This window comes from Hippopotamus amphibius, chromosome 11, assembly GCF_030028045.1.
Source record: "Hippopotamus amphibius kiboko isolate mHipAmp2 chromosome 11, mHipAmp2.hap2, whole genome shotgun sequence".
NCBI classification, from domain to species: domain Eukaryota; kingdom Metazoa; phylum Chordata; class Mammalia; order Artiodactyla; family Hippopotamidae; genus Hippopotamus; species Hippopotamus amphibius.
The window spans coordinates 9,312,364-9,327,004 of NC_080196.1; the positions used below are offsets into that span (position 1 = coordinate 9,312,364).

At 39.1% G+C, this 14,641-nt stretch overlaps 1 protein-coding gene across 3 annotated transcripts in view; it reads left to right on the plus strand.

The window, feature by feature from the left end:
• PHACTR1 (phosphatase and actin regulator 1) overlaps nucleotides 1-14,641 on the plus strand; it is a 505,241-nt gene that overhangs the window by 28,671 nt on the left and 461,929 nt on the right. The window contains exon 3 of one of the 3 annotated variants that reach the window (XM_057700183.1): nucleotides 3,662-3,669. The exons of the other annotated variants lie outside the window; for them this stretch is intronic. Coding sequence (XP_057556166.1) covers nucleotides 3,662-3,669 — 8 coding nt within the window. The remainder of the gene's footprint in view (nucleotides 1-3,661; nucleotides 3,670-14,641) is intronic. 3 annotated transcript variants of the gene reach the window in all.

The window sequence follows — 14,641 nt, forward strand, 5'->3', positions numbered from 1 at the left end:
CGCTCGCTCTCTTTGTGTGCAGAGTAAGGAGGGGTGTGTGTGTGTGTGTGTGTGTGTGTGTGTGTTGCGGAGGTGGGGGAGGGTAGCGCGTGGAGCCTGCATCCGCCGGGGAGTCACACGCGGGCTTTCCCCTGCCGTGAAGAGAAGAAAGTGGTGTCCCTGATAGCCCTGGTCGTAGGCGTCTCCGAGAGCCGCTCAGGATGCTGGGCGCCGGCTGCGGGCACAGGCTCTGGCAGGGCTCCGCTGGTGTGGTTTGCTGGTGGGGCTCCTACAGGGTGGAACTTGTTGGTGACATGCAGACTCTGGTGATTTTGCCGGGTTGGCACCCCTGCTGCGGTTTTGGAGTGAGGAGGGGGAGTGGGGTTAGCAGCTGGGAAGAGGACCAAGCCATTGGCGGGCAACCTTCCTGATGATAATAACATGGTCTATAGGATACATGTGGCGTGATAGGAGCTGTCCCTGGAACTGGTGCCCAAGTGGCCCACATGGAATTAAATGAAAAGGGTAACTGGGGTGGAGGAGGGAGGGAAAGAAAGAGGGAAGGAGAAGAGAGGAGGGCAGAGAAAGGAAGGCAAGGAGAGAGGGCAGGAAAGAGGAAGGAAGGAAAAGGAAAGAAGGCGTGAACCACAGAGAGCACTGAGGGATTCAGGGAGTCAGACTGTCTACTGAGACCTGTCAGGGTTACCTGAAAGGAAGCACCCCGTGTTGCCTGTCTCCACTGCTGCTACTCCAGATTCACAGGCAGACCTCACCCCCTGTTACTAGTAGATGGTCGCTATCGCTGGGAGGAAGTTGTTCACCGCTAACTTCACAGTGCTGCCTTTTCCGAAAGACTGCTAAGTCTCCCTCCACTCCCACCCCCCACCCCAAGCGTGTATCTCTTCCTTTCTGGAATCCCTTAGTATTCTAGCAACTCCAGTGCAAAAAGAGTGAGGGCATTTCCTGAAGATCCTCTTTCAAAATAAGTTTGAAAAGATGATATCAATACCTTTTAATTTAGGAAACTCAACCCTGGAAAATGGAATGGAATCAAAGTGTGTGTATGTGTGCGTGCGCGCACGCTGGAGCAAAGAGAAACTTCAAATAATGACTATTTTACACACTACTGAGAAGTTTGAACAAAGGGGAAAATGCTGCACAGAGAACCAAGATGTGTTGGCTAAGGAACCATCTCTTACGACTGGTAGGATGGTAACTGAACGTGCCGGTGTAGCCAAGTTCTTTGGAGTGTAATTTTCCTATCCTGGTAATTTTGTGTTTTTTTTTTTTAACCCTGCGTTTTCTTGTCACTCCTGAAATGTTTGCCTCTGGCTTGGAGACTGGAGGAAAGAGGACTTTGCTGGAGGAAGCTTTGACAGTTTTTGTGGCATGCTGTAGTAGCCTGTGCTCTCCCTTTGGAACTCTTAATCTTTCACTTGTATGTTCCAGATTTAGAATATGGCTGTAAGGGGTCTTGGAAAGGACTAAGAAGGTTTCCTTTTAGGGTCGAGATTGTTTTCTGACCCAGAGAAATTAAGAGTTATTCCTTTGCTATCAAACTCTGGTATGTTCCCTTAGTGTCTTTGGCTTAGCAGAATAGGAAAGGGACTAAAGAGGCAGTTAATAAATGTTGTTTACCTACTACTGGTGCTTTTACAACAATAAAATAAAGATAAAATAAAATAAAAAATAAAATAAAATAAAGAGTTGCAAGTTTCTGCTACTGCTGAGTTAGACTGAACCATTTTGCCACCAGATTAAAGCCAGTGACTTGCAGTCTTTTATCCTGGTTAATTTGCTCTGCAGGCCGATGAAAAGATTGGACTTTTCAGACAGGACTTGCCTCCCTTTCATCTGGAAATAAACAAGCTGAACAAACTCCCAGTCCCTTATGAACATGTTCCTTAGAATACCTTTAAAAGCACGGTGTCAAGAAAGACAGAAGCAAGAAAGAGAAATGTGGTGGGAGAGGATGTTTGCCAAGGACAAAGGGCAGTTGGTTGTTGAGGGCTCTGCTCTGTGATTAGGGGAGCTGTCCTCTCAGTGGTGCTGAAGCCAAGGGCTGGCTGTGTGACAGAGACCTGACTGTGAGCCGGACAGCAGAGGGAGGGGTGCTCAGTCCCTCTCTGTGATGGAATCCCAGGGAAAGTGCGCACTGTCTGGCCACGGGAAACTTTTCTATCCCTGCCCACCTACGTTTGCCGCCTGTTTACTACACCTCACGCCTACTGCTCCACTGCTGAAATCGCGAGGTTGTGCTCTAATTTTGCACTGGCTGCTCACTCCTAGGGCTTTGTTTATTTTCCAGCTGGTTTCTGGTTGCTTTCCTGACATATTAAGATCTGCTCGCAGATGTGCCTTTCCCCCGCGTTTAAAAGTAATTGTAACCCCTGGTTTAAAAAGCAAACAGCCTTGTTTATCTCCTTGAGCAGCAAGTTGTAATTAAACTATTAGTGTCGTTATCAGCATTGCTGAACAGAGGAGCCTGCACGCTCCAGATAAATTACATAATTTGGGCATAGAGAGAATTTTATTTGTCTCTTAACAACAATTTATAAACGATTAAGTGAGGAAGATTTCATCTGCCCTTTCTTCCAGCTCCTCTCCTACCCCTAATCACTTACCCTTTATTCTTTCCAGAGTAATTCTTTATTGGTTTAAACTATTTGTATTTAGTCTTTGCTTTATCACACCCACTCATTTTATATAAGCTCAAGTTTAATATTTGAGAGGTTTAGTAATGCTTCAGGGAAATAAATACACACATATTCATTTTACTTGGCTATCACGAAATCATTTGGGGACCAACTTCCTTAAAACTAATCTGTACACTTGCCAGATAAAGTGGACTGGTATTTTGAATACTGATTAAATGCTTAAGCATTCCTTTAACTACACCCTGTCCCTGATGGTACCTACTAGTATCATTTCAGAAATAACTCCATAGCTTGAGTGGAGGATATAATCCTTCACCTACAGTCCCAAGTCAGTCAAAGAATAGCACCAAAATGTGGGTCTTTCATCACTTTATGAAGGAGCTAATCTCAGGGGTCCGCCTCAATTGACAGAGTAAAGAACAAAAAGTTTTCTGAACCATGACATTGTTTTTCTTAAAAAAAATCCCCTTTTGTAGGTTTTTAACTTCTATTTAGCATTTAGTACATTATGCAAACATTGATAGTTGATTGTTTGCTGAAGATAGTATAAATGCTAGAGAGAACTAAGCCAATGCATTTGCTGAAAGTTACTCAGACACATTAGATCTCGTTTAAAACACTGGAAGAAGTTTTTTTCCTGAGAAATTCAAATGTGTTAAAAGGACATTGTGCAACAGGAGAGTATGTTCACACTATTAGTAGCAAGTGTTTTTGTTGTGTTCTCACTCAGTAATGAACATCACTGACATTTAGCTTGTAAGAACTTACCCAGCCTTGTGAGGGCATTCACTCATCGCACTGAAGTGAATGCACTATAGAGTTGCAGCTCATCTAGCGCATATTTCCCCATGGGCTAGTTTATTCTATTTATTTTTATATTAACAGTATATAGAAGAATATTTGTTGCATAGAAGGTACTGAAATGGAAAGTTTCTCCATAATTACACACCAAAATGAATGAAAGCGTTATGGCAAATAGAAGATTTCAGCACATCTGAAATTTCTTAAAGGAATGTCAAAAGAAGGAAAGCTAGTCATCCGATGATATAGCATTATTTAAAATACAAAGCCAATATTTTGCACTACTGAGAAGAGTAAGTACTTCTCTAATCCTAAGTATGTTTAACCTTTGTTGACATTTCACAATTGCTTTGTACGTATGTAGGAGATTTTAAATTAATAGCACAGTCAACCCCAGAATACTTATCCTCTTTGGAAGGCTGAGATCTGTTTAATTCCTGATGTTAGCCAGGGGTAGTTGTTTCTGACTTCCATTGGTTTCCTCCACTCTTTCAGGCCCAGAAGAAAATTGCAGTCAAAAGTGGCTTGCTCTGCCTACCTATAAGAATTGATGGGTCAGTCATACTACGTTTTACACTGAGATCCCTTTCCTACCTCTCTTGCAGAGGAAGACCTTTATCCCTTAGCCAAATTATAAAAGTCCTTGACACTGAGACGTGACATCCCAGAATGTGCTATTGTCATTTAGCAATGAGGACTGTCTCTAGGCAAAATTGTGAATATTGTCGTGCTGAACCAAGATTGTTCACCAATCTGAAGGTCTTCGTAAACATCCTTCTTTACTCTTTCTCTGAAGAATGCCGATATGTGTATCCCTCAAAATATTTTTGTTACTGATTTCAAATTGAAGGCAGAGCATGTGGGTCTGGCTTTTATTTGGTGGACCCAAAATCTCCTTTAAAGTATTTTTTATTTTATTTTATGTTTGGCCGTGTTGAGTCTTCTTTGCTGCGTGTGGGCTTTCTCTAATTGTGGTGAGCAGGGGCTACTCTTCGTTGCAGTGTGAAGGGTTCCTCATTGCGGTGGCTTCTCATTGTGGAGCACAGGCTCTAGCTTTGCGGGCTTCAGTAGTTGTGACTCACGGGCTCAGTAGTTGTGACTCTCAGGCTCTAGAGCGCAGGCTTAGTAGTTGTGGCACATGGGCTCAGTTGCTCCACGGCATGTGGGATCTTCCCGGCCCAGGAATCGAACCTGTGTCCCGTGCACTGGCAGGCGGATTCTTAACCACTGTGCCACCAGGGAAGTCCCTCCATTAAAGTATTGCTTCTAGCACTCAGTAGCCAGAATCCAAGTGGCTGAAAATGTAGTTGACCTGGAGCCTCTATTATGGCGCTCTCTGAAGGTTTGCCTTCCTTCTGTGCCATTGGAAAACCTGGTAATCTCACTATGTCAGGCATTAAAGTGGTACTAATGAAGACCACTCCAAATAACATAAGTAATATACACAAGGTACAGAAGAGTTAGTAATTAACACCAAGAGGAAATGGGAAACCCTTTGCCATAAATATTTAACTTGACTGCTTATTATGTCATTGTTTCGACAATAGCTCATACATAAATGAGATAAACACAAAAGTTGAGTTGCATGATTCAGTTTTCTTAGGATCTTTGACCTGGGGGCTGTTAAAAACACTTTTTTAAAAATATCTAAGTATTGTATTTAGTATTATCACTAAACGCTAAGTTTCTTGTTTGGCTTGTCTGTATGTACCCATATATTTTAATTTCATGGAGGATAATGGAGCTGTGTTATATGAAAAATAAGAATCAAGAGTTAGAAGAACTTGCTTTTAATGCATCACTTCCTTTAAGACAAAGACATTTAATCTTTCTGGGTTTGATTCACTCAGCTCTAGACTTTTAACTCTTGAAAGTCCCATCTAATCTAAAAAATTTGTGTGAATAACTGATATTTTTAACTCTAGCTGTGCTAACAGATACATAGTATGTCATAGTCTTATTTACAGAATAAAACATATAAATAGCATAATTGCAAGAAGAAAATATTTGATCAATGCTGTTATGAAAATAAGCTTAATTAAGAATAATTGATATACATCATAATAATTAAAAATAAATTATTAATAATTAAGAATTGCCAGAAGGCACATTTATATTCACCATATTAATCAAAATTGTTTTAAATTTGATTATTCAGGGATTAGAGTCTTTAACACTGTTGACACTCTATAAGAGTTTGTTGTACAATTGAATATGGTATTAGAGAAACCTTAGCAAGAAATGGAGAGTGAGGAAACAGTATAAATCCAGTTGCCAATTGGCATTTTAATTCTTGTAGCCTGTTCTTTCATAATTAAAATGAAATGAGTATACCTATAAGATCTATATTTTCTCTTTATCCTTTTAAATTACCAGGGAAGGGAAATATGTATGCAGACTAGCTAAATGGCAGGAGTCAATCAAGCTGCAGCGTACCCTTTTGGAATTCACAAATATAATGATCCTAACTTCTAGGCACTGTCTGTGAAACTTGACCATGAACTATAAAGAACTTTGTTTCCTTTTTCTTCCAGGCATATAAACTGACAGGAGCAAATAAACTATTGGTCAGAATAAGTGCACATTAATAGATTTAGATGTGTTTTAATACTAACCAGAAATATTTTAAAGTTCCTTATGGAGTTATTCTTTGATATACACAAATTTAATTCATCAATTTACTGTACAAGTAAAATAATTAAAATTCAAGTGGGAAGAGAAGATAACTTGCAGAGCTATTTTTCTCTTTGATTAATAAGGTGGAAAAGGGAGCATATGTTATAGCCAGTGTTACGTATAAACAGAAGAAGGCCTGAAGGAACAAATAATAGATATGTTTTTCCTCATTGTAGGATACAAGAAAAACTCTAGAATTTTCATATTTTGATTCATAACTCTTCCCATCCACTTTAGTAGGTGATAAAGTGGATATGATTTTGGGGGGTGGGGGGGGGGATGTGGGCCGTGTTGACATTTTAATTGCTTTAATTTATAAGTCTTTTATATAATGAAGGATAGTTAAAATAAAAGGCAAAATCAATTTTATGGCCTTATTGAATGATCATGGATTCATTCACATGACTTTCTACACAGGTTATCAAAGTACATCAGGAATAATCTCAGGCTAGTAGTTATTTAACATTTATGAAGGCAAGTATTGTGGAAAAGCATGTAGGTTTCCTATGGATCTTTTCATATTTGTATACCTTATACTGACAAGTCAGTAGCAGAATCTTTGAATGGTAAATACCTGGGCTATAATTGCAGGCATGAGGAATCAATATACAGCCAACCCTTTGTATCCATGGTTCTGCATCTATGGATTCAACCAACCACGGATTTGGAGGGCTGACCTCACTAGACCATTTCACATAAGGGCTCTGAGCATCTGTGGGTTTTGATATCCATGGGGAGTCCTGGAGCCAGTCCCCTGAGCATGGCTATATATTTTGGTTTTGAAATTATACTTAATTTTATCAATATTATTACTTGCCATTTACAGACATAAAGAGCACATTCCCTCTGGATGTTCATCAATCAAAGGGCAACAAGTTGGTTTAATACTCTGTCATGGTTTAATCAAAAATATAGAAAAAGCTTTGCTATGTGTGAATTTATCCCCTATCCCATCTGGGCCTGTTTTGGAGGTGGGGGGAGGATGGAAGAAGGTGAGAAAAAATAATAATATATAATATTCATTCAACAAATATTAATTTCGACATTAAGACTGTTTTTTAGACTCTCAGAATACATTAGTGATGAAGCAAAAACATCTTACCCTCATGAGTTTTAAATTCGACAAGAGGGTTATGGACAACAGACAAGACCATAGTTAAGTACGTTGTGTAGCATTTCACAGGTTAAGTGTTAAGGCAGAAATAAAGCGAACTAAGAGTATAAGGCATATGGGGCAAAGAAAGGGATGGATTGCAGGATAGGCAACATTGGGAAGAGGGAATCTAAACAAAGTTCCCCGAAGTAGAGGAGGAAATGAGCAATGTCAATATGGGATGGAAGACAAGGCAGAGAGATGGAGGGGAAACAAAGGTAAAGGCCCTAAATCAGGAGTGTTCCCGGTGGGTTTAGGACCTGGTCCGGAACCCAGCATGGTTGGGGAGGAGTGAATCAAGGATAGGAGGGAACGGGGATCAGATTACAGAGGGTCCTGCGGACCACTGCCCACTCACGGTGAAATGTGTGCAGGTCAGGGATTTGAGCACAAGAGTAACATGATCTGAAATAGATTTTGAAAGGATCACTGGGGCTGCTGTGTTGAGGACAGACTATAGTGGGGCAAAGAGGAAGCAGGGCAGCTGGTTTGGAAGCTATTACAGTAATCCGGAGAGATGGTGCTGGCTCGACAGCATGCTATAGCAGAAGCAGTGAGCAGTAGTCAGATTCTGTATGTATTTGAAGGTGTAGCTCATAGGCTTTCATGGTGGATTGAGTGTGGGTTGTGAGAGCAGGAGAGGAGCAAGGAGGACCTCAAGGTTCAGCCTGAGCAACTGAAAGGATAGAAGGGCCATTGAGGGGTGTGGAGGATGCACAGGAGTTCAAATACAGACCTGGCGAGTGTGAGATGTCTACCAGACATCCAAGTAGAGGTATCCAATAAGCATTTACACAAGTCTAAGCTTAAAATGAGGTCCGGTCCCGAAATAAATATTTGAGTTGTCAGCATATATGGAGAGAGCCCTTACAGAGGGCTTTAGCAGCATTTGCTGTTTATTATTTGCAGTGACCCTATGAGACTGGCATTATTATTGCTCTCCCTATTTTATCCATGTGGAAACTAAGCCACAAAGAGGTTAAATAACTTAGCCAAGCTAATGAAGATGATAAGGGGCATAAGAGGAAGAATTAGAATTCAGATCATGTTTTATGTGACTTCAGAATCTATATTTTCAATGGCCACGATTTACTACAAGAGAGCAAGCTTATGTTATCAGCTTTGCATCGAGGTTGCATTTGAAGCTGAACATGGCTAAGGAAACGAAAGAGATGGAACTAGGCATGCATCCCAGCTCAGAAAATAAAATAAAATAAAATGTTTGGCTAAGATTCCCTGTAAGAGGTGCACTTTCTATCATCTCACATACATACTGAGAATTGGAATAAAATGTTCCTCAAAATACGCTCGTAAGTTGCAAATGTACTCTGATGTTTTCTATATTATCTGTATTATATATTTCTATCCTATCCCTTCCCACTCCGTTTTATTCTAATATATTTTAGTTATAAAAATGCTAGTTTTAACCCATCTAAATGATTTTATAACCTCCAGTTTAAAAAACATTGCTTAACTGATAGTTTTCTCAGAGTGATTTCTGAACTTGGAAAAAGCTTTGGCAAGGAAACCCCTCTTTAGTACTTCTACTGTCCGCCTAAGAGTGTGGTCGGCTCATTCTCTTACCTGGACGTGAATCAAGGTAAAAGAGAAAAACCCCAAGGTCAGGGCCAACTTAGCTACTGGACACAGTAGACACAGAGCCCAGGCTCACAGTACATTTAGAGGCCCATGAAAATGTTTCAATTTCTTTTAAAGTCAGAAGAAAAATAAATATAACCCAGCCTGTTTTACATATGTCTTTATACCAACACATATAATATTTTGTAATATTTATATCATAAAATATAGTTAAAAATTTTTCGTGGCAAAAGGAGCCTACAAAGATAAACATGCCCAGGACCCATGAAAGTCATAGTGAAGCTCTACAAAAGGTGGAGAGAGAAGTAGTGAGAAAAAAATTGTTTTTCAAGGTAGGGTAGTGGCTATAAGGATATACTCTAGAGCTAGACTTTTTGGATTCAGATCCCTACTAGCTGTGTGGTCTTGGGCAAGACATTTAACTTCACCCTGCCTCAGTTTTCTCACCTGTAAAATAGGACTAATAGTGGTAACCACCTTGGAGGTTTGTTTTGAAGAGTAAATAACTTATTAAACTTGGAGAGAGAAGGGATAAATTGGGAGGTTGGGATTGACATATATACACTACTATATATAAAATAGATAACTAATAAGAACATGCTGGATAGCACAGGGAACTCTGCTCAATACTGTGTAATCATCTATAGGGAATAGAATCTATAAAAGAGTGGCTATATGTATATGTGTAACTGATTCACTTTGCTGTATGATAGAAACTAACACAACATTGTAAATCAACTATACTCCAATAAAATTAATTTAAGAAATGTAGAAAAACTTAGATAATTCCTGCCACATAGTGAGTATTCACTACATAAAGTGAAGAATGAACTCCATTATTCCATTATGTTTCTGTGTTCCGTCTCACCCTTGTTCTAGTCTTCTAAGATACTACCAAAGGGAAAAAAAGGGATGCCCCTCTAGGTGCCACATCTTACAAGTCAGATGAGCTATGGATTCAGGAAGTCTCACATAAGGAACAAATTTTCTTAAGTAAATTTTACTCCCATTCAGTCCTTCTTGCTTACACTGTAGAATGAATGGGACCTGCCCAAAATGAGAAAGAAAGTCACCCTCAAACTCTGAAAGTTAAGGAAATTTACATTAAGAATAGTCTATCCTCCAACTAGAATTGAATGGGTCATCTCTGAAATATCTTTTGCAAATGGCCACATGGAAATGGCCACCTGAAGAAAAACCTACTGAACTTGGAGGAGGTGTTGTGAGGGAAGGAGAAAAAAAGAAGAGCAGAGAAAGATATACAAGGAGAAGAAAGGAGGGAGACAGAGAGGGGGAGAGAGAGAGAGAAAACAAAACTTAGTTTGAAAAAGCCATCCATATATGTCAGGAGAGCACATCAAAAATCATAGAATCTTGACTTTTGAAAGTCAAGAGGAGAACTTCTCTCCTCTGAGTAATCAACACTAGGGTTCTGTGATGGTTTTGGAGATTTGCTTGTTCCAAAATCTGAGTCTGCTACTTGTGAGCTGAATCATCTCTGAATCTTTGAAACCTGAAGGATAGAGGTAACACTCTCTGCCTAATTTTCATTGTTACTTTGAGGACCACATGTGAAAATGCTTTGCCAATAGCTAAGAGCTATAAAAACGCAAGAAACAGATGTAGTCTTGGTGAATGGGACAGCTTCAATGTCTAGCTCTGCCACAAAGCACAGGAATAGAAATGAGAAAAATAGACTAATTCTACCTAAAATATTGTCTCTGCCATGGCCAAAAATTTCATATAGCCTAATAGTCCAGAAAGACTGAATACAGCATCTACGAATTTATAAATTTAGGCTCTGTTCTTGCCTCCACTGTCAATGTTATTATTGTATGCAATGCGGTCACTCTAGGATATTATTATCCATCCATAAGAAACAAAGTGCTTGAATTTTTACACATGTTGGTGAATTGCAGAAAATTTTCACTTCTTAGTGTAGTCCCAGGTTCACTTCAACTTTCCACTTGATAATAGTCCTCGAGAAGGTACCTGTTATATTCAAGCTACGAGTAACTATACTGCACACTAGAACTACTAGCCAATGCCGTGTGGGGTATTCATTCACCGTGCCCTTCAGTAGACTGTCAGCCAAATAGCTCTTCTTTCACAATCTCCTCTCCCCTTTTCTTCACTCTCTCCATCTTCCCCCAACTGAATGTCCTACTTACTTGTTTTGACACAACCAGAGGTTTCAAGGCAAAACCTTCATTTCCGAGAGAGAGAGCAAGAGAGAGAGACAGAGAGAGAGAGAGAGAGAGAGAGAGAGAGGGTTAAATGTCCCCGGTCTATCTGCGGAAGTCTAGGGCTGTTCCCTACCTCCCCCTCCAACCATAGAATTACAGTTTGCACAGCTGCAGAGCCAGCTGCCCTGCGTTCACTTCAGACCTCGCACCACTCTGCTTTCCAGCAACATCCTTGCTATATCTGGTCATGATTGCTGACAGTAATCAGCTAAGAAGCAACTCTTTCAATAAGAAAAGTGATTTTTACCAGCGGTTTTGGCAGAGGGCTCAGAGCTGCCCTACATATAAGGAAACTTCTCAGTTCTAGAGACCATTTCCCCATGTTCAGTTTGTTCAATAGAAGTAGAACAGGCAGAAACAAAATTAGGAGTGATAAGGTTTTTATTTTTATTCTTTTTTGTCTTTGACTTTTGCAGTTTGGAGGCTCCTTCTAAGCTGTGGATTTCACTCATATAAAAGCAAAATTTTTCAGCCGATCTTTGGGTCTGGAGCTATGATGAGTATGCAGACCATACCAAATTTTGGTTAATCATAAATTTCCCTTTGTACATAATTTCTGATACCCCATGACTTTCATGAGTATCATTTTACTGCATTTTGACATGAGAAGATATTTAGCTAATAGACTTTAAGCAAATTAAATGCTTGATACATTATCACAATTTTGTAACACTTCACAGTGACCAAATCTTTCTTCAAGTTGTAAAGTGCCTGAGGTAGTTTTCTTTTATCCATTGATGTAAGTAGTTCATTCTGAATACATAGGAATAAATCATTAGTGTGGTTTCTGACATTTTAGCCAAAGATAGTCCTTATAACCCCATGTACCACTCAATTCTCACCACAAAAATCCTCCCCATTTTATGAAGGAAACAGTCACTGTAAGTGATGCTTGGTTTGCTTATTTAGTTGATTCAAAAATTCATCTTTGTTTATCAAAGTTTATTAATATGTTTACATCTATTGTTCAGATCATATCCCTTTCAGGTATCTTAAGAACACTTATATTTCTCAAAATAGAAGTTATGCTCTTATTTTTCTTGTCCACCAGGTCTGAGTCAAACCACGTCACCACGTAGCTCATAGAATGGCAACCACATAAAAATAAGTGATAAGTCTCAGACCAACTAGAACTGTCCATAAAAATAATACCAGGTCAGTCTCAAATAAGCTCAAATCAGCCTTAAACTCGCTTCTTTGGCCTCAGTTACAGCTCATATAATGTGATCTGTATGAACAATTTCTGCTGTAAAGTTACCTCATAAAGAAATACATCATCTGCAGAGTCCTTTCATAAACCCAATTACAGGAACAATTCAGCAGAGTTATAGCTACTAGGATCTGCATTCTATCTCCTCCGTGATTCCACCTATTAAAGACACTGAAGTGGAAATAGTGTAGAGGAAAGAAACAATGACTGAATTTGGCCAACACAGAAAAGGCTGGTATAATCACTCAATCAGGCGTAACTTTAGTTCTGTCTTATTGCTGTGCCGTCAGCTTCATTTGGTATAGGTGATTTGTCTAAAGAAAAACCATAAGCAGATATTTTGTATACAAATATGAATGTGTTTTTCAGTATCTCACCGACTTATTTGCAAAAAATTGTGCGTGGTTCATTCCAAAGTTTTTGTTGGCTATTTCATTTAAATTCAACCATCATAATACTTTGATAACTAAGATCTTTGATGGCAGATGGCAGAGAGTAAAATAAGAATAACAATTAATTAAACATATCGATTAATAATTGATAAAAATATATGAGTATTGTTGGGAAAGAAAGTCTAATTGTGAAACATGTGATTCCTTTTAACTTCATGCCAAGGCTCAGACCAGCAGGGATTCATGTTAAATTTGTTATCTCAAACAGAGTTGAAATGGTGATACTGATTTTGAGAAGAAATCACATATGTTAAAATAAAAACCTAGAAAGGGGCCAAGTAGAGAAACAGATGTAATGCTTAAATGAAAGCTTTGCTGCAGCCACGACTCATCAGTCAGAACTGGGGAAAATGAGAAGCGTGTTATGGCTCTAGTACATTGAATCAAATATTTAGTGCATTCACTACAACTGGGCAAAAACACTCGACACTGGTGTATATTAAAGCTGGTGTAATTTTCTTTCCAGTTGCTGGTTCTCAGTGGACTTTGTTCTCTGTCAATCTCTAGAAACCTCAACTACGGTCCAATAACCACAATGAATCTTGAGTGCTTGCTGGTGTCTTTTTAAAATTATAATTCCTTTCATCTCTCTCATGCTTGCTCTTTAGTGACCTAAGGAAAAACAATTGTGTTATTTATGTGAGTTCATAAAAACATAAATTTTTTCCATAAGGCCTCAGTTTCCATAAATCTGTTGTGGGGTTCATTATTTTCTTCCCCTGAGTAGGAAAACAGTTTCAAGCCTTAGGTTCACATAATTTCTCCCATTATATTCCTAGCTCTGCCTAGTGTTAGAATAAAATGCCTCACTGTCATGAAGATCTAGAGGCTGTACAGTTAGGAGCAGAAAAACAAAGTATGGTGGCAAGTAAAAGGTAGAGCTCTGGTCTTCCCAGGGATAAATCGCCTGGAGTGCCTACAGATTTGTCATACATCATTGTATGTAGAAGGAGAAAAATGTCTAGGGAGCATTGATTCCCATGGGAATCTGTGGTCAGGTAAGATATAACAACCCTACCGACAGCTCTTAAAAACATTGCATGTAGAGGAATAACCATGGACTTGTGTCAGACAGATCTGGGTATGAATTCTGACTCTGCTGGGCAATTTTAGGGCAAGTTTATTATTGTATTATATTTATGAACTTCAGCTTGCTTACCTGTAAAATGGGAATACTCATTTCTCAGAATTGCTGTGAGAATTACGTGAAAGGGGGATATAAAGCAAAGCACCTGGCATAGTAGGTGCTCAATAAACACCTTTCAAACATTTCAAGCGAGAATCATGTTCAGTTTAGTTTATTAACATAAAATCTTGATGTCGTATCACAGTGAGAAATGTTTTATTAGATTACCAAAGCCACCTTCTCAAACCTGGACAAAATTTCAGAAAAAGAAGAGATGACTTGTGATGGTTTATGGTGACTTGTTTCATTAGATAACAAAATAGCGAATTCATCAAAGGCTCAACATGGATTTAACAGTTTCATCAACAACTACATCCATCAGTAGGAACATTAACATCTCCTGGACTCCAAGCTTTCCGAGGAAAGGAACTGTGTCGCCTTATTCACCCCTGACTCCTCAGGGCTTAGAATTGGCCGTGGCCCATAAGAGGTGCTCAAGAAGTACTTGTCGTGAAGAAATGTAACAGGGTAATGCCCACTTTGCTATCAGTCCATCTTTATACCAAGCTAATTGGATTTCTCCTTCATATTTTGTAAAAGGACGTGTTTTTTTTTCATTTTTTAATATTTTTATTGAGACAATTGACATATAACATCATGTAAGTTTAAGGTGTATAAGGTATTGATAAAAGGACTATTTTTTTAAGAGCAGTTTTAGCTTCACAGAAAAATTGAGAGGAAA